We start from the raw sequence: 25443 nt of genomic DNA on the forward strand, positions 1-25443 counted from the left end.
CCACCACGAGCTGCACTGTGCCAGGCAGGAGAAGGCAGGAATGACCTGCCATCGTTGTCCCTGCAAAATCAGACACAGCGACTGATCACCGTGAACGGCCCCAGCAAGGGCGCTGGCGGGCGCGCCTGATGGGGGGCAGCGGCTGGTGCAGTTCAAGAACTCCACTGCGGGAGAAAGCGGCAGCGACAGAGAAGGGCACACAAAGACCCAGCTGCCCGCAACATGAATAGCCTGGCAGGGCGATCCCATCAGGACCCACGGAGAATACAGATCAGAGGGAGGTGGGGAATCGGACCTGCGCCAGGACCTGGACGGTGCTCACCGTAACCCATTTCCAACTCCCCTTTCCTTTGCTTACCCTGCCTCTCTCCCTTCCCCAAGCCTCAAGTTATGCAAACACAACCTGAGAGCTGTCAGACAGAAAGAATCAGCCCTGTGTGAGGATGGAGGGCCGGTCCCGACGCTGGCCCTGCAGCTGGGCCTGGGCTACATGGTGCTCATTATTCCTGGCAGGCGTGAGCCCCAGAGAGCCCTGCAGCTGGCACTTCGTGAGCTAAGTCATTCGCAGGAACCAGCCAGGAAACACTGCACTTTGTTCGCGGGGACGATCGGGAAAAGTTGGGGGAGGTGTGGGGATTGAAACAGAAATATCAAGGTTCAAAATCTAACCTGTGTTTGTTTTTCTGTTTTGAACAAAATACGACTCAACATCAATGCCACACCGTCCGTGAGAATTAAAAGCTATAACTGCAGTACGTTTACAGTGAAAACTTAAATGTATAAAGCGTGTCAAAGCCCACAATTGAGCAATGATACATTGGAGGTTTTCGCCCTTCAAAGAAAAGCATAAAGCTGCAAAGCAACTCAAGAGGTTTTGGCCCAGATCCCCGATTCCAGGCTTGCAATGATCTACGCCTGGAATCTCCTCTGGAAGATTTCTAGGGATGGAGAGTTCATCAATCGTGTCTGGCCCTGTGGGATGTGGTTTTCACCCTGGAGGCAGAAGTTCTTGTTCCGGCTGAACTAGTTGCAGATCTCTGTCTGCTAGCCCCGCAGCCCACGCCGGGGCCAGCCTCGCTCTCCGTGGCCTGCACTTCTGATCCCCTTCTAGTGCTCTCAACATCCTTTCAGAAGTAAAATAAATGCCCATGACCTGAGGCAGCACACAGAAAATAAAATCACACCATGCATCTTGAACCTATACTCCTTTTCCGAAAAATGATGGCTTTCATTCGCCTACTAAATTTCTCTCTCATAGTCAGTGTGTATGTATGTACACACACACACACACACACACACCCCTCTTTCATATCTGGACTGGATTGTTAAATATTTTTACTCTGTAACTGCATTTGTCCCTCCCATTTAAACACCCTAAAGATTTTATCAAGCTAAAGTCTTCTCCTCACACTCGTCCCTAACTGACTTCCTCTGGCTTTTGAGGGACTATTTTCCAAATTCACAATGACTTTAGGAAATCTCTAAAGATGTAAAGCCCAATTTGATCTCATATCACTTTTAACTTTAGTGAGTATTTCTACAATTCCTTTACATCATCAAGTCGCCAACAGACCTGAATGCAACGTGACCCGAGGCCAGTTCTGCAGCTCTACTCTCTCCCGTTACAGGAGTCCCTGGAGACTGCACTTGGGCAGCCGGAAGCTCACCTCCACAGGGGTACCATCTACAACCACTTTTTGTGGAATTTTGTGGAATTGCTGAGTCATAAGGAAGATCCATTTTTAAGTTTTTGAGGACCCTCCATATTTTTTATCATAGTGGCTGCACCAATCTGCATTCCTATCCATAGTGCACAATACAAAAGCTGCAGTACATATATACAGTGGAATATTACTTGGCTGTAAAAAAGGATAGACCTAGAGGGTATTATGCTCCGTGAAATAAGTTAGTCAAAGAAAGGTAAATACCATATGCTTTCACTTACATGTGGGATCTAAAGTACAAAATAAACAAACAAAACAAACAGACTCATAGATTCAGAGGACAAACTGACAGCTGTCAGAGGGGAGGGGGCTGGGGGACTGGGCGCAAAAGGTGAAGGGATTGAGAAGTATAGATTGGCAGTTACAAAATAGTCATGGGGATGTACAGTACAGCCTAGGAAATATAGGCAATAATACCATAATAACTATGTATGGTGCCAGGTGGGTACTGGAAATACCAGGGGGAGCACTTTGTAGAGTGTATGATTCTCTAACTGCTACACTGTGCACCAGAAATTAATACAAAATAATAGGGAATGGAAACTGTCATTGAAAAACAAAATTTAACAAAAAATAAAAATAAACCAAATTTTTTTTTTTAATGAACCCATATAACTCCGTTGCTTAGATTCCTCTGATGGTTCCTTCCAGTGACTAGAACACCAGCTCCCTGTCATGACAACGAAGCTCTCTGTCGAGGACCCCAGCACTCACCACACGTCCCCGCCTCCACTGGCCCCTTGCTCTTCATTCTAAAACACCCGATACAAGTCCACCTCTGGGAATCAGCACTTTCTGTTCCCCCTGCCGAAAAGATTCTTCCCAAGTTCTTCCCAGACGGGCTTTCTCACCAGCCGATGCTTGTTGACCTGTGTTCTCTCCTCCCCCCTTCCCAACTAGCAGTTAAGCCCATAAAGATGCTGCTGGGTGCTGTTCCCAGGGCCCCCAGTGTTGGGCAGCAGTGAGCACCCACTGAGTGTCTGCGGAATGAATGGATGTGTGTGAGGTTCTGCGCTCATCACCATCACTCAGGTGGCTGTAGGCGCCCATGTGACCACAGCTTGCAAGAACCGGGGAGGGGACAGAACTCTGACAGGAAAGATCAATGGAAAAGCAGTGACGAAAGGGGCGTATCTCCAACAGTATACAAACAATCCACGTGCAAACGAGCATTTTCTTGCCCCTCCAGACTCAAAACAAATCTCTGATGACAAAATATGTGTGAAATAGTTTCTTTGTTATTTCCACACCAACTCCTACACTCGTCAACTCACATAAAAAAGAACCACGAATAAAAGAACCCCAAAACACACCAAAGTTATACATTTCATTCAACTTTCTTTCCATGTCCGTGTTACAGGTTATATAAACAAATAATGTTTTTAACGGATTCCAGGGGATGAATATAGCATAAATTTTGAGAGCTGAAGCAAAATAAAAATACAAAATTACCCCCAGAAGACTCATAGGGTACAACTGTTGAGAAACGTGTTTTGTTCCTTACGTGTTAAGATGTATGTGTCTTATTCAGATGGCAAATACAAAGGGAGGAATTATCATTACGATTATGGACAGAATTTTTTTGTGAAGTTCCCCAGAGCTATAAAAAATATGGCAAGAACACCATTTTATTTACATTTCCGTAAATTTATTTCTTTAACCTTACTCCCAAATTATGAAGAGTGCTATATCATTAAAAATAAATAAAGCGGATATGAATTCATACAACCATCACTCTATGAGCTTATTTTGTTTGTATAATAAAAGAATAGTTTTATTCTTTTTTTTTTAATCCTCACCCGAGGACATTTTTCCATCTTTTTGTTCAGGTAGAGTGGGAGGGAGAGAGAGGAACAGAGAGAGAGAGAGAAACATCGACGTGAAAGGAACACATCGAGTGGCTGCCACCCGCACGACCAACCAGGGCCGGGGACAAACTGCAACCGAGGTACGTGCCCTTAGAGGGAACCGAACCCGGGTCTCTCTGGACCGCAGGCCGATGCTCTAACCGCTGAGCCAAACCGGCCAGGGCAATAGTTTTATTCTTTAAATATGTTACCAATGCGGCCCTGGTCGGTTTGGCTCAGCAGTAGAGCATCGGCCCGTGGACCAATGAGTCATGGGTTCGATTCTGGCCAAGGGCACGTACCTCTGTTGCGGTTCGTCCCCAGCAGAAGGCAACCAGTCGATGTGTCTCTTTCACATCAATGTTTCTCTCTCTCTCCATCTCTTCCTCCCTCCTACTCTATCTGAAGATAAATGGAAAAATATCCTCGGGTGAAGATAAAAAAAAATAATAAAAATTAAAATGTCACCAATGCGAAGCAAGTGTCCTGCTGTGAGTCCTTTGATCTGTCCCACGGGAGGGTCCGTGCTGGCCTCGTGCCACCTACCTTGCAGCCGGCGTGAGTCCTGCTCTTCATCAGGGGCGTGGTGGTGCACAGCTCGATGGCCTCGGGCTCGTGGAAGATGACCGCGGGCAGGGGCTCCTTCTTCAGTGTTAGGACGTTCAATTTCGACTTCAGCATGGTCTGAAAGTGCTGAAAAGCAGGAAAAAGATAAGCCAACTGCAGTTAAATCATTTGGAACTGCACGTGGTACAAATACATAAAGCCCAATGGCAAAATCTGTGTTTCATCACCTCAGCCTTCGCAGAGGAGGCCGAGAGATAGCAGGATGGGGGGACCCTGTCCGGGCACTGCTGTCGTGAAACTAGGGGGGACGGCCAACCCTGACACAGACACCATGAGAACGTGGGGGGGGGGAGTCACCCCCGACCTGTTCTCAAACGGTGCTCCACGGGGAGACATACAGATGAAGGCCTAGAGAGGTAACCCACGCTGAATTTAACTCGAGAAGGAGGCTCTTCGAAAGAGGGTGCTACCGGAGCAATTGGGGGGAAAGTTCAGAGATCACGGAAAAGGGAAAACAATGATGAGAAAGAACTGATGCGGGCCTCTGCCTGCCGCTCTGCTCCGCCCCGGCTGCAGGAAACGCACCAGTTCCCAACGAGCCACCTGCTGCCCCGGGCCGGGCGCAAGGAACATCCAGTCCCTGCGCAGCCGCTCTTGGCACTGGCTCCGAAGCGCGCGGGACCGGAGCACGTTTCATCACCGCTCCCCACGCACGCGGTCCAGCCCATCTCTGTGTCGTCCAGCAGCTTCCAAGCTGGCCCCACCACTTCCGGCCCCCCCTGCGCGAAGCAGGGCCCACGGTGCCAGAGGGGTCCTCCTAAAACCGAATCACGTGTCATCCCGCCAAAACGCTCCAGCCTTCCCCTCTTCTCGCCGAAAATTCCAAGACCTTGGCCTCCAGCCCGCCAGGGACCCACTGCCTCTCTGACGTCATCTCCAGCCTCCCCCTCTCCCGTGCTTAGGTCCAGCCACAGTGGCCTCCTTACTCTCTGAGAATAAGCCAAAGACACGTGTGCCTTGGAACCTCTGAACATGCGACTCTTGCCCTCGGTATCTGCAAGCCTTGATGTTTGGGGACCCTGATCAAATGTCACCTACAAGACAGCTCTTCCTTGTCGGCGTCATCTAAAACAGCATACATACACACACCACGAACACACGTGCACATACTTCATGGACATGTGTGATCACACAGGGTCTCAGGCTCAGGAGGGCCCTGTGGTTATCTAATGTTCCTGGTATAAAACCCACAATGGCTATTTCAGAAAGATTCACAGAAGAAATCCTTAATCACTTTCTCTCTGAACTTGTGTTTTGTGAGCTCAGTCTGACGGAGCAGCAGAGTCCCTGTGAGTGAAGGGGTCTGGGACAGAAACGTGGGTCATGAGAGGGAGAGCCGAAGTTGGTTTGCTGATGAAGAAGAAAAAGGGAAAGCGATTCAGAAGAGAGATCCTGAGCTGCTGGGGACACGGCCCCCTGTCTGCTGTTCTGCTGGGGGTCTACGGTGGCCTCCTGCTTCCCGGACCTCAGTTTCCTCTTCTGTCAACTTTAAAACGCTGTGTTATGTCACATCAAAATTGACATCGCTGTTCCTTGCAGGACAAACAAGTACAATAGACAATGCAACAGTAAAACATCAGAATCCAGCAGAATGACTTCAAAGGCCATAACAGAGGGACCCCGTGGGGAGCTTGGAAAAGCCTCTGCTCCCACAGGGAAGGTGCACAGAGGTCCGTGAAGGAGATGTGTTCTTCATTCTTGCAGAAGGAAAGTGAATAGCGTTGTAGAAAATTAGGGCAGTGCTCCGGACAAACTAAACAAAGCTCGGCTTTCTGCATTTGCTGCTTCCCCCCGTGATCTTAAAATAGAGTGTCGAAATCACCCCCAGACGCAGGCGGGGTGATGGCCGGCCCCGTGTAATTTACAGTTGGCGCGTCCGACTCTGATTCAGACATTAATCTCTGACACTTTAGTGGGCCAGGATTTACATATTTTACCAATTCAAATTGGGTGGATCTCACCTTTACATTGATTCTGTATCTAAAATATAAAGCATCATTGGAAGCCAAATGCTGCTGCTGCTTCCCCCAAAATAACTGGGCCACTATCCTCACTCAAATGAAAAGCAAGGCGTTAAGGGGTAATCCCTGGGTCATCCTTACATTTTGAAGACTGGTTACAAGGGTCAGTTTTAACTTGCAAATTACTGAGTCAGTCATGCCCTGATCACACTTCAACACTGCAAAATCTCTCCTTAAGAGAACCATGAGGAAACTGGGTGAAATTAATGGAAAACTTCTGGTCCCCAGACAACTGCTGATTTATACAAGTGCCCAAAAACCAGTCAGGCGGCCACATTTTTTCACAATCACACTTCATCCTGTTACTTTGGGGGTTAGCAAGAATTCACTCAGTTGTACCTTCATAACATTTCATAGCACTTACTTTTCTAGAAGGTATATTCCTGCCCCACACATGAGAACAGAATAATTTTGATACTCTTCTGGTAAGATCTTTCACTTATCATTTTTAATGTAAATTCTTAGATTTCTGCTTTTAAATCATTATTCTAGCATTTTCACACACACACACACACACACTCACTCACTCACACACAGTGGAATAAACAGTAAGAGTGAATAAAAGAGGGCGTCCAGTCAAGGTGGCAATGCAGGTAAATGCTGTGCTTGTCTCCTCCCATGACCACATCAAAAATGCGACAAAACACCTGTCCTGTGTGGCTCAGTGGCTGAGCGTTGACCCTGCACCAAGAGGTCACTGGTTCAGTTCCCGCTCAGGGCACATGCCCAGGTTGTGGGCCTGGTCCCCAAGGAGGGGAGGCAGGAGGCCGACAATTGATGTTCTCTTTCATCAATGTTTCTATCTCTTTCTTCCTCTCCCTTCTTCTCTCTCTAAAAAAATAAAACATAAAAATATATATATATTTGTAAAAATATAAAAATATATTTATATAAATAAATATATATTTATAAGTATAAATATATATATATATATATATATATATGCAACAAAACTACAGAACAACCATCACCGAGAGCTGCCTGAAATCTAGCTGAACAGAAGTCTTACAACTAAGGACAGACAGAGGAAGTCACACTGAGAGATTGGTAGGACACGTGGAGACGAGGACCTGGTTGGTCCCACACCCATGTTGGAGGTTAGAAATCGGGAGAAATATCTAGCCTTCTCAGGGTAATCACTTCAAAAGTTATATAAACATCTAATCACTATGTTGTAGACCTGAACCTAATATAATATTGTATGTCAACTGTAATTGAAAAATAAAAAATTTTAAAAACAATTCAAGAGGGAGTAAAATATTATAGTTGATTAAATTCAACTTTTGTCTACATATGTTTCAATACAAAAGGTTTTGATTATTTGTTTTTGTCCTTTTTAAAAGTAAAGCAAGGTTGAATAGTCTTCCCAAATCTAGCAGGCTTATACAAAATTGCACTATTTGATTTCAAGGATTAATTTTTTAATTACAGTGTATGTGGATCTGTTATTCCAAGAAAAGGAGGACCTGCACTTACTTGGCATTTGCCTTATGGCTGCAAATGATCCTACTAACTGCCTTATTCAGAAAGTTCCAGCTTAATTTTAAAAGCCTAAATCCAGACACTTAGAAGTTTAAAAGACTGTCTATATTTATTAAGGTGATAGCTATTATTAAACTAACTGAAAATACTCATGTTCACACACCCACACTTATTCATGCAGTTTTAATTATGGAAGCATTTCTTTTGAATATCACACATCCTCTGGCGAGATTGTGTGGGAGGGGCACAAAATAACTCTATGCCCACAGCGTAGGCAAAAAGCCCCCAAGGCTTCCGAAAGGCTCCCTCAGGGCAGAGTATGTGTCTGTGTATACATACTCATTTATTTTTGTAAGTGATCTGAAATACACACACACTTGCTATATTCCTTTCATTTGTTTCTGTCATCTGCCAAACACTTTTTCGATATGTTAACAGCTAAAGTATTGTAAAACACAGATTACAAACCCTCAACTCAAAGGCACATTTGGCCTGTTAATATTTTATTTGATTTGCAGAGTGTTTAATTTGAAGAGTATTCAAATATTGGGGTATATATGATTAAAATTTGTATTTCCACTTCTCTAGATAGATCGAAAGATCTGCAAAAGCAACTTGCTCTCATGGCAACAATTAGCTCTGGTCAGTCATGCAATTGCCCATGTTTACTTAGATGGTTTCCTCTGCAATTCACCAGGGTCCCTCTTTCCCCAGCTGTCAGTATTCTTTTCTGCACTAAACACAAGTGACTATTTTTATAGTCATTTCATGTGATACCAACTTTGCTCCTGTACTCTGCTTGTTTGACCCTTATAGGTATTTGAATTGCAACCCCGATGTAAAATGACAAATCCTAGGAGGTCAAAACAAAAATTTCACCCACTCACACACACAGAAAAAGTTACATGCAGCTAAGTTAATTAATACCAATATATATTTATATTTTTATTGAATTTATTGGTGTGATCGGTTAATAAAATCATACAGGTTTTAAGTATACAGCTCTATAACATATCTGCATACAGCACTGTGGACTTACCACCCAAATTCACACCAATATTTAAATTATAAAAACTCAGCTAAAAGAGTGTGAATGAATGAGTGAATACAAGAGAGAAGTAATAATATAAATAGGCTAACGTGTCTGTCTGTCACTCCACATAATTCATATGGGCCAGGAATTAGGAATCTATTCTTCTCTGTGTAAAGTATTCTCGCACGCCCTTGTTGCACTGCATATAATTAAATTGCTGGAGATCTTTATTTTCAACTTCCACTTTCAATTGAAATGGAGTAACAGGCACCAAATTGACAATGACATTAATAAAAACCAAATAAACTGGGGAAAAGAATACGAAACAACAGTTTGTGAGACACTGGGTATCAGGCAATGAAAGATGCCAATCCCTGAAAGATGAGACAAATGACATAAAGTGCACAATTGTCCAGCTATGAACTTGAAGGAGTTTGCAGGCTGCAGTGCAGGAAAGAGAAACACAGAAATGACCCAGCAGAGACCCAGAGCTAAGGACAGAGATGAATGCCTGGAAAAACAAAAAAGAGAAGAAATCCACACAGAGAGAGAACTCTAGAAATCTGCAAAGGGTCTCCTCAAATATTCAGCTGAGTATTCATCAGAGTATGCATAAAAGGAAATGAGCCGTGGAAAGATTCGAGATTCGAGTGCTGGTTCACACACAGCCAGTAATATTGCCTGTTCCTACTAGCCAGACTGGAAAAACTCATGAGTCAAGGGGTACTGGGGTGAGTACTCAAGACGGTCTGCTCTCGATGGTGGGAAGTAATTAGCACTGGAATAAGTGCACTCTAGTTCCACCTGAAATTCTTTAAAAGAAGATCCAAAAGGATCAGAGTGCTTTGAAATAATTTAACTGAATTCCACACACAAAAATTGAAAAAGATTCATAGGAATACAATAATGTCCTGCAACCAACAAAATAAAAGTCAAAATGTCTAGCATCTAATCAAAAATCCCTAGACATGCAAATAAGCAAGAAATAGAACTCATAATGAAGACATAAATAAATTAAGCAAAACCTACCCGGAACTGACACAGATGTTATAATTACCAGACAATGGCACTAAAACTATATATATTCCAAAATGTAAGTTGAGATATTTCAGATATAAAAAGATCTCAACTAACTTCTAAAGATAAAAACTACACTGTCATATACAAAAAAACCACATTGAATGTGATTAATAACAGATTTCATTACAGCAAAAAAGAATGGTAAGCTTTAAGACAGAAACAATAGAAATAATTCAAAATCAAACAGAGAGAAAAGAAGGAAAAATTATCAATAAGCTAAGGAACAACTTCAAATATCCTCCGACATGTATAACTGGAATCCCAGAGGGAAAGTAGGAAAAAAACAGAAAAAATATTTGAGAAAATAATGGCTAAAATTTTTCCAAATCTGAGAAAATTATAAATCCACATTTACAAGAATCTCAACAAGTCATAAACACAAGAAAAATGAAGAAACATATACCAAGGCACATCATAATCAAATTCCATAATATAATAAAAGGAACAGAGATGAGAGCTAATTTATCATTGAAAAATATTGCAAGTGAGAAGACAGTAGAACACCTTTAAAATAGTAAAAAATAAAATAAAAATGTGAAACGAGAATTCTGTGCCCAGGATTCGGTATATAGAATAAAGATAAAATAAAGACCTTCCAGACATATGAAACTTGAAATGACTCATGACCAGCAGACCTCTCCTATAACAAATGTTAAAGGAAGTCAGTCAGGCAGAAAGAAAAGATAAAAATATGGATCGAGGCCCTGGTCAGGTACCTCAGTTGGTTGGAGCATCTTTGTGATATTCCAAAGTTTGATCTCTGGTGTGGGGCCATACAAGAAGCAACCAGAGAATGCATGAATGCATACGTAAGTACGTAAGTGGAACAACGTATCAGCTTCTCTCTCTCTCTCTCTCTCTCTCTCTCTCTCTCTCTCTCTCTCTCTCTCTTCCCCTACCTTCCCCCTCCCTCTAAATATCAATTTTAAAAAATAAATCCACACAAGGAAATAAAGATTAATATTTAAAATATATTGAAAACTGACTATTTTTTAATTATTAAAAATAACAGCATGGTAAGAATTTTGACTTATATAAAAATAAGATACATTACAACACTAGTACAAAGATCAGAAAAGTGAAGTGGAAGATACGATTGTAAGGATGGGGCAGGATATGTGACATGGTTTAATATCATTTGAAGATATATTGTGATAAGTTAAAGGTGTATACTATGTACACTATAAACCAGAAAGCAATGACTAAAATAACAAACCAAAGCATTATGCATACTAACAAAGATGGAATCATAAAATAGAAGGCAGAAATAGAGAAAAAAAGTAAACACACACACACAAAAGCCGAATGAGACAAATAGAATAAAATAAGATGATGGATTTAAAATCTATAAAAATAATCTGAGAAGTAATTAAAATACCCCTAATGAAAAGCTGAATAGAGTGTGATATTTGTTATAAATAAGACCCAACTCTATGCTGCCTATAAGAAATTCACTCCAAAATAAAAAAGCAAATAAAAACTGATAGTTCACAAGGATAAATAAACAAAAACTACAGATATTGTTGGCGATTTCAATACCACTCTCTTGAAATTTGATAGAATGAGTAGACAGAAAATCAAGGATACAGAAGGTTTGAATAACCCCACCAACAAACTTGAAAAAACTGGCATTTATAGACCACTCCACCCAAAAGCAGCAGAATTCAAATGTAGAAACATTTATCAAGATAGACTAAATTCTGGGCCATAAGGAAAAAAACAAAACTCAGTATATTTGGTATTCAAATTATACAAAGTAACAACAGAAAAACCTCTGTAAAATTTCCAGACATATGGAAACTAAATAACACACTTCTAAATAACCCATGGATGAAAGAATAAATCAAAAAGCAGAATAGAAAGTATTTTGAACTGAGTGAGCATGAAAATGCTGCATGTCAAAAATGAGATGCCCCTAAAACTGTACTTATGGGAAATGTTATAGCTCAAAAGCTCAAATGCCAATATTAGAAGAGAAGAAAATTCTCTATTCAATAAAATCAGCTTCAACTTTAATAAATAAATAAATAAAACCCAAAGTGAGTAGAAGAAACCAAACAATGAAGTTCGGAGGACAAACCAACAAAATATAACACAAAATCCACACCATCAATGCACTGGTCCCTCTCCAGGGTCACGTACTCTTCCTTCGGCTGCATTTAGTCTACTGATGAGCTCATTAAAGGCTTCATCTCTGCTGTTGCTGTTCCTTCCCTTTAAATTTCATTTTATTCTTTCTTACAGATTCCATTTCTTTGCTGAAATTCCCCATTTCCTGTATGCTCCCCACATTTTCCAACAGAACTGTCAATATGTTACTCAAGCTTACTTTCAAGTCCATATTCACGTAACCTCTGAGTCCGGTTCTGTGAATGGCTTTGTCTCCTCATGAATTGCTTTTCCTCTTAATTTCTTCTGTGGCCAAACAACAAAGGAGGGTGCCGAGCAGAGAATAAAAACTAAACAGCATCAACACTTTTAAAAGGGTGAAAAAAAAGTCAGACAAAACAATGTAAGACTTGGAAACCAAACACAATGGTATGAGTTTAAGATTCCAAAGACTGTCTCACGTTCCCCTAAGGCACTACCTTCCCTCCGCGAGTTTAGCCCCCAGCGCGCCCTCGTGTTCCAGCTTGAAATGCTTGGCTTCACAGTATCCTTGAATACCCAGCTCGTCGGGGCACAGGAGATATATGTTATAAACACACATATATTTATATCTACACTCATTTGGTTTTATTTTCACTTCACTGTTTGCTACACAAAACTCCTCTGCAGGACTATGTCTTGGTTGATACAGGAGTGAACATTATCTTGGCAGGCTAGGAAGAAACTAAAAATAATTTTGTCCCCAGGCTTCAAGTGGTCAGGAAGGTGACAAGCAGGGTACACTTTGGTTAGGACTCAGTGGAGATGCTGTGTTGCCAAGTCATCCACAGAGGCCAGGGAATTTTATTTGTTACATGTGATACCTTTAAGAGAAGAGAGAGGAAGAGAGAGAGGTTGCCCCCTTGAGAGAGACAGCATGCTAATAATTTATTGATGTTTCTCTCGATTATAATCACCCCTATAAAGGCTTTCCTGCAACTCTTCACATCACACTTCTGGCTGCTTTATGCCTGAACTGTACTTTGTACAGTAACCAGTATTTTCAGCCTGGCCGGTGTGGCTCAGTGGATTGAGCGTTGCCCAATAGACTGAGAGGTTCTGGTTCAATTCCCGGTCAGGGCACATGCTTGGGTTGCATGCTCGATTCCCAGTAGGGGGCGTGCAAGAGGCAGGCGATAGATCTATCTCTCTCGCATCAATGTTTCTCTTTCTCTCTCCCTTCCTCTCTTTCTAACAAATCATAAGAAAAAGAAGAATCAGTATTTTCATACCACCTCTCTAACACCTGAATGTACTGTTATATGTCATCCCTTCTTTGTATCTCTAGTCTCCAGCAAAGCCCCTGACAGGGAGCAATCACTAAATGAATGTTTAATGAATAAATAACTGATTAGGCGAGTGATGAAAAATAAGATTACTGGAATTAAAAACAACGGTTTCCAACTAAACACACACCTGGGTCACGTGGTTCCTCTTTGACCTCACTCCCTTCCAGCCCTTGCCTACATGTCACTACCAGCTAACATCAGCTGACTGCTCCCACCTGGAAAATCCTCGGCCAGTGCTCTGGTCCCAGTGCACAGCCAGACAACAACCCAGTCTCACTAGTAGGATGCTGGCAACTCTCAGCACAGAGGCCGTGCCTGGTGGCTTTAGCTGGCTTCACTGAAACCACACAAACTTCCTTGGGAGGGAGACTGTGTCTGCAGAATACCGGAAGCCCACGCGGGAGCTATGGACCATCTCCCAGGCCAGCCTCGCCCAACTGCAACAGCAGCAGCGGCTCCTTCCCACTGGGTCCTGGCAGATGCAGACTTGCCCGAAGAGGAGAATGACTCCCTTTACAGTAACAGCCAAACATCTGAAGAAGGGCTTCTCTGTCCTCTCCAGTGGTTGAAGAACGGAATGTCCTTCCTAACCTGAGGGAAACCACAGGTAAGTGTCCAGTACTAATGAGCACAGCACACCTAAGAAAGCAAGCGAAAAGGAAGAAGAAAATGGGGGGGTGGGGGGGACAATCACTGGGAAAAGTCTTTGTCAAAAATAAATAAAAAGAAAGTGTACTGCTTTCTTAGGACTTCTGTGGCACAGTATCAAAACCTGGGTGGCCAGAAACAACAGAAATGTACTGTCTACGAGTTCTGGCGTCTAGAAGTCCAAAATCAAGGTGTCCGCAGAGACATGCTCTCCGCGACAACTCTAGGGAAGATGGCTTCCTTGCCTCTTCCAGATGTTGGTGTCTGCTGGCAATCCCTGGGGTTCCTGGCTCACAGATGTCACTCCAGGCACATGGCGATCTCCTGTCTACATGTCTTCATGTCATCTCTCCTCTGTGTATATCTGTCTCTGAGTCCACCTGTCCTTTTTCTGTAAGGACATCATATGGGATTAAGTCTCATCCTAATGACCTCATTTTAAGTTGACTACCTCTGCTAAGACCCTATTTCATAACAGCAGAATATGAAATTAGCAGAAACCCTATTTCATTTTCTCAAAAGGTCATATTATGAGACACTGGGGGTTTGGACTTCAATGTACTTGGGAGGCAATTCAGCTCATAAAACAAAATAAAGAGGTTCTCACCAGGTGGACTGTCCCTGTGCACAGAGATTTCACGGGCCATCCCAGTCGATGTTGCTTGTTTTTGCTGCACCTGAGCCCATGATAATGTTAACTGCCTCAGGATTAGACATCAGAGTCTGTCTGGACCTGCCTGAGTTCAGTGGACCTGAATCTGACTCTAGGCTACTCAGTCACAAAAATGTCAATGGTTCAATAAACAGCCCAGGCCAACACCAGGAACAAATCTACCTTGTGGTTAGTTTGTTTGTTGTCTAAGATTTCTTGAAGAAAAACAGCAACTGACAGCTGTCAGGTTTCATTACCAGCTGAGCCTTACCTGCTCTGACCTCCCTTACATTAGAACACAATAAAGGACGCATCTCTCAAATCTTCGTGTTGACTTAGTCACCATGTATTCGTTAATCTTCGTGTTTATTGAGTCTGGGACTCTGCTGGTCATACAGGGTTGGCAAGCATGTATCCTGTCTTCATGAAGCTGAACTTCAATGTCAGGGAGACTGACAATGGAAAAATAGGAGTACCCTCATTTCCAAAAAAAGACCACTCAGCACCTTTCTTCTGACCATTTTCGTCATAATGTTGTAAGGAAGCCTATAGCTGATGCTAGGGGTGCCCTGCCCTTAGTCCCCAGGCCACCCTACTCCCGGGCCCCCAGTGCCTCCCACCATCAGTACTTCTCTCTCTCTGGGGCTTTTTCCAAAGCCACACACAGAAGCCAAATGCAGTAGAAGAACAACACTGGGTGACCTCAATCAATACAAGACAGAGAGCGACAGTAAAAACACCCCAGCTCCTCAGCCCTGCAAGGGGCTTATCTCTGAGTTGTGAGCTTTATTTCCTCTATTGCATTTTATTTTATTTTTTGGTTTAATGTTGGTTTCACTTTTCTACATTTTTTAGAATTTCCCTGCAGGATTAAGCTTAACTCACATGTAGTAGCTGGCTTGATAGCGCCCCTGTATTTCCCTGCCCCCCTTTCCTGCTCCCCACCAAAGTCTGCTGCCCATCCCAAAAGGCTACTGCACCACAGAGATCTTCATTCTCAGTGTCTATTTCTAGAAGAACCTAAACTAAGATTAAAAATGTCCCCTTAGTCCATTTTAATTCAATTCACTAAATGATGATTATAGGTCTTCTATAGGTCCATGGCACCTTCTTAGGCACCTAAGAAGCTCGCAGGCAGGTAAGAAAGAGGCATCATAAAATCAGCTTAAATGTATTGCAGATACACAAATAAAATGGCTACAAGTATGTAAAAAGGGGAACAATTAAGTTTGCTGGGATTGGGTTGGGACAGGCTTTATGGAAGAGAGGATAAGAGATCTGAGCTGGGACAAAGCAGTGTTTCTTAAAGGTGTTTGTTTGTTTGTTTGTTACATTATTTCCCTCAAGGAGTCTTTTTAGACATTGTTTCCTAACTGCCTCCCCTCCAACCCATGAAATGTTAATACCACACATATATGGTGTGCATGTTTATGTTCTGTGGTATAGCTATTCCCATTGTAACACCTAAGGTTTTCTGCCTCCTCCTCCAAGAATCAATTTTTGTCCCCATTGTAAGTGCATGAAGAAAAAAAAGGAAGTGGTGGTGGGGGGTGGACAATAAAGGTAAAGAAACACAGTAAAAAAAGCCAAAAGGTATGAAAGAAAAGAGCTTATAGAAACAAAGGGAAGTAGTCCAATCTGGTCTGTGGTAGACGAAAGATGGCTGCAGATTTTGACACCCCTTACCTCAAGAGGAAGGGTCTAGGCCCCTCCTAATTCAACCTGTAGGAAGTTGCTGGCTTCCAGCTGCTGTCTCTGGCAACACGAGGTCTTGGAATCCAGCGGCCATGTTGTGAGGAAGCTCAAACAGCCCCAAGGAGAAGTGCAGATGGGGAAGGAGCAGGACAGCCCAGCTCGGCTCCCAGCTGACCAACAGCACCCACTTGCCTAACGCAGGAACAGGCTGTCTTGAGGTGGACCCTGCCACCCCAGTGGCGCTGCCTCGGCCGACCCCACAGAGCCCTAGCCAACTGCAGATCTGTGAGCAAAATAAATGGCTGCTATTGTGTTACACAGCTCACTTTGGAAGTGATTTGCTACACAGTTATAATTAATCAGAACATGATACATGTAGACTCTACTCAGTGCTACCAAATTTCACAGCAAAATCACTACAAGTTCACACGACCCCCACCCCAGACTAACCAGGTTTTACTCATTGCTTCTGACTGTGCTGCCTACTAAGAAACCCAGGGACTGATTCATTATTGGAATCACGGGTCATACTTTGCTTGTCAAATACAAATCTTATTTTTAAGTAATGCCGTTCTTGTTTATGAGTCAATTAGCTTGTCAATAAAACTATCATAAGTCTCGGAACAACAGCATTACTGTATTTCCAAGAAGCAGAAAGACACTTGATAAACACTTTCAAGTAAAGAAAATAAACAGCCAACCCTAAAAGAGTAGCTTAGAACAGGACAGAGCCAAGTGTAGTTTCAAATGGTGGGCAAACTGTTCCCTCCCTCATCCTGGAGACCAACAGAAGGAGGGATGAAGGAGAGAGTAAATACACTCCCATCCCCATGCTATACTGATACCTCTATGAGGACCACTGGCCTTAAACAAATTATCTTTGGATTAAACAAGACCATTTCTTCTTCCACTGACCACCTTCAATCAAATATTGACAAAACATGGGCCACTCAATATTATGATTCAGAGTTACTAGAAAAGATATGTTTATGGTACTAACATAAATAATCATGGTATTATAATTACGTGATACAAACGACACATATTTCATTCATTTCCTCTCCCAGGAAGCAGACCTCAGTGGGCTTTTCTGTTCTTGCAGCCACAAAGGTAAGTTTGGGAAAGCTGGGTGCAATTTCTCCCACAAAACCTCCTACTGACGTGAACCGGACTTTCACGGGGGAATTCTGTGATGGCTCAAGATGGATTTCACTACCCCCATGCCTCCATCATCTGCTTCAAGTACAACACAGGCCCCTGAACTTATTCCAAAAAGTAATATCAATCAGAGCTACAAATTCAAAACAGGTGCATATTTAACATGTAAATTTAGAACTTTATATTTCCTTAGTTGCATTCAACACGCTCATAAAATCTGGATTTTTGCAGTTTAGTCCCAAGATCCTACAACCTTTTTCTTTCTTTTTTTAAAAGACAATTGGTAAATTAAATTACAAACAATAAGGATAAAGAAACTAGACTCTCCATCATGAACGGGCTCGGTAAACAACCTGAGGTCCACATCCAAGTGTACATCAATTGGTTCCATTTGGCTTACAGCTCCTCTATCTTACCTCAGCTCATAGTCACACACCCAGCCAACACTGCCCTAGGGGCATATAACTTTTAGTTCTTGGATTCAGCACACATTCCCAATACAATGTGTACTATATATTGTTTTTATTAGGTAAGTAGGCCCCCAAATTCCAAAACCTATATCCCGGCAAGTTTAGAAAACTCTAGCTGACACTGATAGATTGGATGGTGCTTCTGATGCAAGATCTCTTCCTGTAACACGCAGTCTGCAGATGAGTCATGCTGACTTCAGCAGTTCTCAGTGGAGGTCTACAGCTACCAGGTCATGTGACGCCACTAATGTTTTATTCAACCCTCCCATGAAAAGGAGGAAGGAACTGTCTAAGCCCTAAGCACCCAACGATTCCGTTTGTATGACAGATATTTTCATGTGCTTTCTTCCTAATCCTGCAGTTAACAAAAAGAAGCAAAATGTGCTATTGTGAACCAGAAAGATCTACCAGTAGGTCCAGAATGCATTTAGGAAGCTTCTCTTCTTCCACAAAAGTGAGGGTTACTTGAATTTAAATCCTGATTCCACCTCTTACCAGATGCATGAACTTGGGAGGTCACTGAACCTCCTGAGCTGCAGTGCTCACGTATAGATGGGAACAGTTATAGTACCTATACTTCCCAGGGCTGCATAAGGACCAACTGGGTGAGCCCGACAGAGACAGCACACTGCCAGCACAGGGCCTAACACGGGGCAAGAGCTGGGATGTTGGCCATGACACAGGGCAAGAGCTGGGAGGTTGGCCACAACTGAAATGCAAATCATTGCGACACAGTTAATGACATTCATTAATAGGAATGCCCTTGTCTTCTTTCCTTCCTTTGGTTTTTGTTTTGTTTTGGGGTTTTGCTTTTCTCATTCTCTGAATTCTCCATCACATTACTTTTCTTCCCTTCCTTCTTAAACACTGATTTCAACATTTCTTCTTTTCATCTCTTTGAAACACCAAGTGACCTATTTCCGGTAGAGACCTATTTATTGATGGGTGAATTGTGCAGACTGCTGGTTTTGACCTCTAATAAGGAAATAATTAACAACAACAAAAAAAGATGTTGAACAGGCAAGCTAGGAGGAATTATTACCCTGTTGAACCCTTGACATCTTACCATATCATCATCATCATCATCATCACCATCATCATCATCAACACCACCACCACATCATCATGATGTTGCCTAACATTGAGCTGTGTCTTAGGTGCTATTTTCGGTATAATGAAGACAACCCTCTGAAGTGGAAACTATCATTAAACCCATTTTCCAGAGCTCAAAACAGAGGAACAAAGAGGTTAAATACTTAGCCCCTAGGCAGCCCAAGGTCAAAATGCCCAAAAGTGAGCTGTTTGTCTTCTCTGGGGACCACCTGTCCTCCCACAAACCTCCTCTCTCCATGGTGACCATCTCAACCCCAACATTAATGTAGAGGTCAAAGTCTGAGACTAGGGCTGCATTTTTAATTCTCCCTCTTTCTTAAACTACATATTCACTGAATCAAAATATCCAATTAATTATTTCATCAAATCCCTCCACTACTACATTCTTATATTATGAGAAGCTAAGGAGAAAAAGTAGAATCTCTCCTACTTGAGGTGATCACAACTACTTTTAAAATATGTTTTTACTGATTTTTTAGAGAGAAAGGAAGGGAGTTAGAGACAGAAATATTGATGCGAGAAACATCAGTTGGCTGCTTCCTGCACGCTCCCCCCCCCCACTGGGGATCCAGCCCACAGCTGGGAGATGTGCCCTGACCAGGAATTCAACCAGGACCTCTCGGTCCATGGGACAATGTTCAATCTACTGAGCCACACCAGCCAGGCACAGTGATCCCAAATTCATGTTGCGACCTGCCCCTCAGGGTTCTCCATCCTCACAGTGAGCACTCAGACCCAAACCTCACCGTGGAGAAGGCCGCCTGCGCATCATGCCCCTCCCAGCCCAAACAGTGAGCTGGCGATCTCAAACGGCATCTTCACTAAACAGTGGTATAAAAAAGTTTTAGCATGTTTGCGTCAATTCACTTGTTTTAAAGAAAAATACTGGTAATAATCCTTTGGTTGCTTTCTCATCTTTAATTTTTATCACACACCCATCTTTCTCACCCAGTCCTCTTTGAAACTGTGCCCTAATTCCATGGTTCGTGTTCTATGACTGGCTATGATGAAAACCTTTGGTTCATTTCTTATGTATGTTTATTAATTATATTCAAATAAATTTATTGTATTACTATAAAGACATATGAATTGCCCAAGTTGAAATTAAATTTTACCATTTCAGTTTCGACTACATAGAGCCAAACTATGAACTTGAGACCACGCATGTCTAGGAGGGGATGGCTCTGGTCTGGCGGCACCAGAAAAAGACATAAAAGGGGAAGGGGACCGTCCTGGTATCTGGGCACAAGTTGGGAGAGGTAGGGGCAGCAGGACACAGGCACTGACCGTGCAAAGAGCTGAGCCAACTCAGGTGAAGCTCAGCGTGACTTTGCAGAGGCTAAGGCCCCAACCCAAAGGGAGACCCTCTCTGTAAAGGCCAGACACACAAACGCCATCCGAAGAAAGTGTGTGTAATCCACTTAGCCACTGGCGTGCTCGCTCACGCACCCCTCTGGTGTCCGCGTGTTTGGAGACAGAATTCACTCCTCACTTGGTCCAGAGACGCCCAGCAGCTCTCTCCACCCCTGGGCTCCACCCTGCCTCTCTTCAGCCCGAGGCTCTGTGCCCCACCCCGTTCCCACAGGGAAGGTTCCCGAGTCCTGTTTCCCGCAAGCCAAGGTTGGGAGGGGAACGGGCCAGAGGATGACTGGTTCTCGAAGACGGAGCCCGAGGATGGGGTCCTCATGTCTCCTATGGGCCCCCACTGCTCCTTCAGGAAGGAGCTATTTCACTTCCATCACTTCCAAGACTTGAGCAGAAGTCTGGCTCCTCCAGCTGCGGGAGCAGACTGTTCAAGCGGAGGATGAACAGGAAACACCAACGACAGAGAAGTAGGAGACAGCTCAAAGGGAAGTTTGCGGTCAAGACACCCCTCCATTTTCACACCGTCTACATACACATGACAGCATTTCTTTTTTTAAAAAAGCCAATCTCATTACTAATCTATCAGAAATTGCATTTTCCCTTTAATGCAGCGTTACTATAAAACTCAACATGCAAGACTCCCAGCTTTTGTTTTTTAAACTCTACTAAAAGCAAAAAGCCGATAGACACAAAGTAAATGCCAGATTGTATCTGGCTCATGAGAGCATACTCTGCTGAGCTGATTTAAGCAAAGGCAGCTGCGGGTAGGTCATTTGTTTGTCCTGGATTCGGTCTTGAATGGAGCAACACACAGCCACCAAAGAGGCTGGACCCCTCTTGACCAGGAGGCCTTTGCTCAGAAAGAGCCCGATCTGCCCAGACTCACCTTGTCCCTGTCCCCAGCAGATCCCTTTGCAGGACGTGCCCCCTCCCAGCACAAACCCATATCTGCCCCAAGCCCAAGAGCCAGGTCCAAAGGACTGGCTACATCTCCTTTGCCACTAATAAATGCCAACAATTACATCTACAAGCATTTTATATACAAGTTGCAAACCCGAAGTCTCTGTCTTTTAAATCTCTGCTTTATCAGCTTTTGTAGAAAGTTCAAATGACCTAATTTTTTCTAGCGTTCCATAAAATCGTGATTGAAGTTCATAATGATACACCTTAGGCGATGCATAGAACACAGGCGCCTGTTGACTCATCCAACATTAAACTACTTTCCATATCATTTCAAGTGTTGTAAATATTGTGGTTTGTTCGCCACGAGTAATCCTTCCAATGTGCCTACCCTGTGTGCGTAGAGAAAGCATTAGATAAATGATTATTGGTTAATAACTGTTTGCTAATATTGTGTTTGCAGCATGACAGAAAGAAGCTTTAGGGGAGAAAAGTCTCAAAAAATGTCAATGTAACTGATCAAAAGACTTGAACCCTCCAGCATGTATTTCTCAAAGTGTGCGTTCCAGGCTCAGCATCAGCATCCTCTGGGAACTCTGAAATTGCAGGTTCCCAGGCCCCACCACAGAAACCGTTGTATCAGAACCCAGCCCACGGTGACAGGGACAGGGACATCTGCCCCCTAGCAGCTGATTCTGATTCTGATATAAGCTTCTGTTTGAGAATCACAGACTAAAGGGAAGCCTCTTAAAGAAGTGTCCCTTGATCGGGGTCTTGAGGGTCAGGTGACATACCAGTGTGTTAGTGGACAAGGTCAAGGACAGGAAGAGGTAAGACCCAGCAACAAGAACCACACCTTATTATTTGGGAACCAGCAGCTTGTCTAGTTTGTCTGCAATACACAGCACAAAAAGGCGGAGAGCAGCCCGGCCCGTGTGGCTCAGAGGTTGAGCGTCAACCCATGAACCAAGAGGTCACTAGTTTGATTCCCAGTCAGGACACATGCCCATGTTGTGGGTCAAATTCCCAGTGGGGGGCGTGCAAGAGGTGGCCAATTGATATTCTCTCTCACTGATGTTTCTAGCTCTCTCTCCCTCTCCCTTCCTCTCTCTCTAAAAACAATAACGAATTAAAAAAAAAAAAAAGGTGGAGAGCAGAAGGTGATGCCAGGGAAAACGATGTGAGTCAGGTCAGAAAAGCCTAATCTATATTCTGCAGGTCGTGGAAAGTCAATGAGAATTTGGGGAAAGGATATGACAAGCTCAATGGAACCCATCGGTAAGTATCTTCGGAAATTAGATTTGTCCGCACATTATAAATAACGAAAGATGACAGTGGAGCCAGGAATTCCACTTACCCCCCATGTTCCTTCGTGGAAGCACTCTCCACTGATGACCAGAGGGTTCAATTCATAACTACAAGATCTTTAGCTCCTTAATTTTACCTGTAGAAGTCACGATCCATTGAACTGTAATCGAGCAGCTCAGAAATGACAGTCTCATTTATTTATTTCTGTAAACATTACCAGAGCTCTCTTTCAATTAAATAACAAAGACAAGACATAGAGCTACAAATGGCCCAGCTGGTGTGACTCAGGGGACTGCGTGTCATCCCATGGACTGAGAGGTCCCGGTTGGATTCCTGGTCAGGGCACATGCCCGGGTTGCAGGCTCAATCCCCAGTAGGGGGCGTGCAGGAGGCAGCCAACTGATATTTCTCTCTCACATCGATGTTTCTCTCTCTCCCTTCCTCTCTCTCTAAAAAAATAAAATAAAAAGAAGAAATAGAGCTACCAATGTGAACAGATTACTGTTTTGCAATGAAAATCAATACGACCTAATTTTTTTAATGTGCCGAGGGCAAGAAGATTGAATGTCAGAGTTAAGAGTAGCAAAAGTGACTCCCTAGAACAATAGAGGAATGATTTTAGGAAATTTATTTAAAATCTTAGGTACTTAGAGGCTACTAGTCCTCAGCTCCATTTTAAGAACCCAACTCTTGTACTACAATCTCTCATATTTTCAGCTAACTCTCATGAATGACTTAAATTTCCACCAATCATCTCCAGCCAGACAGGAACACCAACCCATTCGTCTACCACCTGTTCCCTAAACCCACCCTCTCTGTCCTCTCAGCCTCCCTTACCCAGCTTAATATCCAAGGTCCATCATCATAACAAATCCCTTTCTGAACCCTTTTATAGCGACTTCATCAAACTCCCTTGGAAAACCAGCTCTGGCAAAAGCCAACTTGCTATTCCAGTTGTACTGTGTGCACAGAGATGCATGTGGCTGGAGAACCACGTGACCAAGATGGTCGGGCGCGTGCACAGTTCGTGTCCATGAACCCCAAGCAGGCAGTTCAGGTGGCTCAGCCTTCTCTCTGCACATCATTAGGTAGATGTACTCTCCTACTCGCTTATATGACTCGTTGATACCTTCCCATCTCTTCCCTATCCTTGTCCTAAGCTGAGGGTCTTGCTTTCTGATATGGGTTGAATTGTGTTCCCAAGAAAGATACATTTGAAGTCTTAAACCCTGGAACCTGTGGATGTGATTTCACTTGGAAGTAGAGTCTTTACATGTGTAATCAAGTTACAGTGAGGTGATACCAGATGAGGGTGAGTCCTAATCCATTGAGTTCCTCTAAGACAAAGAAATGCCAGCACAGACACAAATGTATGTCATGTCACAACCCAGGCTGAGTCCTGAGTACTACGTCTAAGGAGCCACAGAGTGCCAATGATTGCCAACAACCATCAGAAGACAAGGATGAGACATAGAACAGATTCTCCCTCACAATCTTCAGAAGGAACCAACCCTGCCAACACCTGGATGTTAGCCTTCTGGTCTCCAGAACTGTGAGAGAATACATTTCGACTGTTTTAAGCCACCGTGGTGGTTAGTTTTATATGTCAACTTGACTGGGCCATAGAGTGGCCAGATATTAGGTCCAAGATTATTCTGGGTGTTTCTGGGTGAGACTTACATTTACATTTGTGCACTGTGGGTAAAGCAGGTTGTTCCCCCCACCCCCCGCCGTGTGGGTGGGCATCGCCCACTCAGCGAAGACCTGACTGGAACAACAGTGCTAACCTCCACTGAGGAAGAGGGAACTCCTCCTGTCTGCATGCCTTGACCCAGGATTCCAATCTTTCCCTACCTTTGGACTTGAAAGGAAACATCAGCTCTTCCTGGGGGCCGAGCCCGCCGGTCTCCAGAATAGAACCTAATCGGTTCTGGGGCCTGCGGACTCAACCACACTCTGCTCTCCTGCGTGTCCGGCTTGCAACTGCAGATTTGGGGGCTCCTCGGCCTCCACAGCCACACGCACCGGCTCCTTATAGCACGTCTTTCTACATCCATACATGTCGTGTGGCTTCGGTTTCCCTGGACCCTGACTGACACAGCCAAGCAGCTTGTGGTGCCTGGCGCAGGGGCCCTGGGAAACGAACACACTTCATATTTCTCTGAGGAGGTCCGCACGTAGAAGAGACCTCTGTGCGCGCACCCCTCGGAACCTGTCTTCCGAGACCTGCCTCTCCTCGCCGTGCTGTAGATGCCCGTCCAGGCTCCTCCGGCCGAAATTGCTAATCGCTTCCCCTGTCCGGGGACACCATCCCCCACCACTCAGAGTCTTCCCCTTACATCACCTATGTTCCCCTCTCCGGAGGACGGTTTCCACAAGCTGAACGCATGCTATCCTTCCCCCTGACCAAAAAAATCTGTCCTGAACCCACTCTTCCCAAACGCCCCACAACAGCTCTGCCCCCATTGTCCTCATATCCTCCGCAACAACACTTGGTTTTCTATGTTTCGGTCACCCTCCTTCCCTGTTCCAATCCGTCCATGAGCTCGGAAACCCCGTCTAGTCGGGCTGATGCACCCTCACTCCACGGAAATGGCTCCACGTACTTGACAAATAACAAGCGGCGCTGTCCGTCGCGGGGCTGTTCCCACCCTCACATGCCTGCTCCCCCCGCAGAAGCTTTACGAGTTGGTGCTGAACCGGTCCTGCTCCCCTTCATCCCCTGGGGGGCTGGCCGAAGGCGATCCACACCGACCCATGAAGAAAACACGCACAGGACTGCAGACTTAGAAAGAAAGATAAGGGACAGGGGGGGAGAGAAGGAGGGAAGGAGGGGGGGAGGGAAGAGCTGGGGAGAGAGGAGAGGAGAGGGAGGAATAAAGA

At 44.0% G+C, this 25443-nt stretch overlaps 1 protein-coding gene across 1 annotated transcript in view; it reads right to left on the reverse strand.

Annotated features, from left to right (window-relative positions):
- The window catches only part of PID1 (phosphotyrosine interaction domain containing 1), a 204221-nt gene that overhangs the window by 103163 nt on the left and 75615 nt on the right, over positions 1-25443 (reverse strand). The window contains exon 2 of the mRNA XM_036254355.1: positions 4118-4264. Coding sequence (XP_036110248.1) covers positions 4118-4264 — 147 coding nt within the window. The remainder of the gene's footprint in view (positions 1-4117; positions 4265-25443) is intronic.

Source organism: Molossus molossus, unplaced genomic scaffold, assembly GCF_014108415.1.
Source record: "Molossus molossus isolate mMolMol1 unplaced genomic scaffold, mMolMol1.p scaffold_m16_p_11, whole genome shotgun sequence".
In the NCBI taxonomy this organism is placed as follows: domain Eukaryota; kingdom Metazoa; phylum Chordata; class Mammalia; order Chiroptera; family Molossidae; genus Molossus; species Molossus molossus.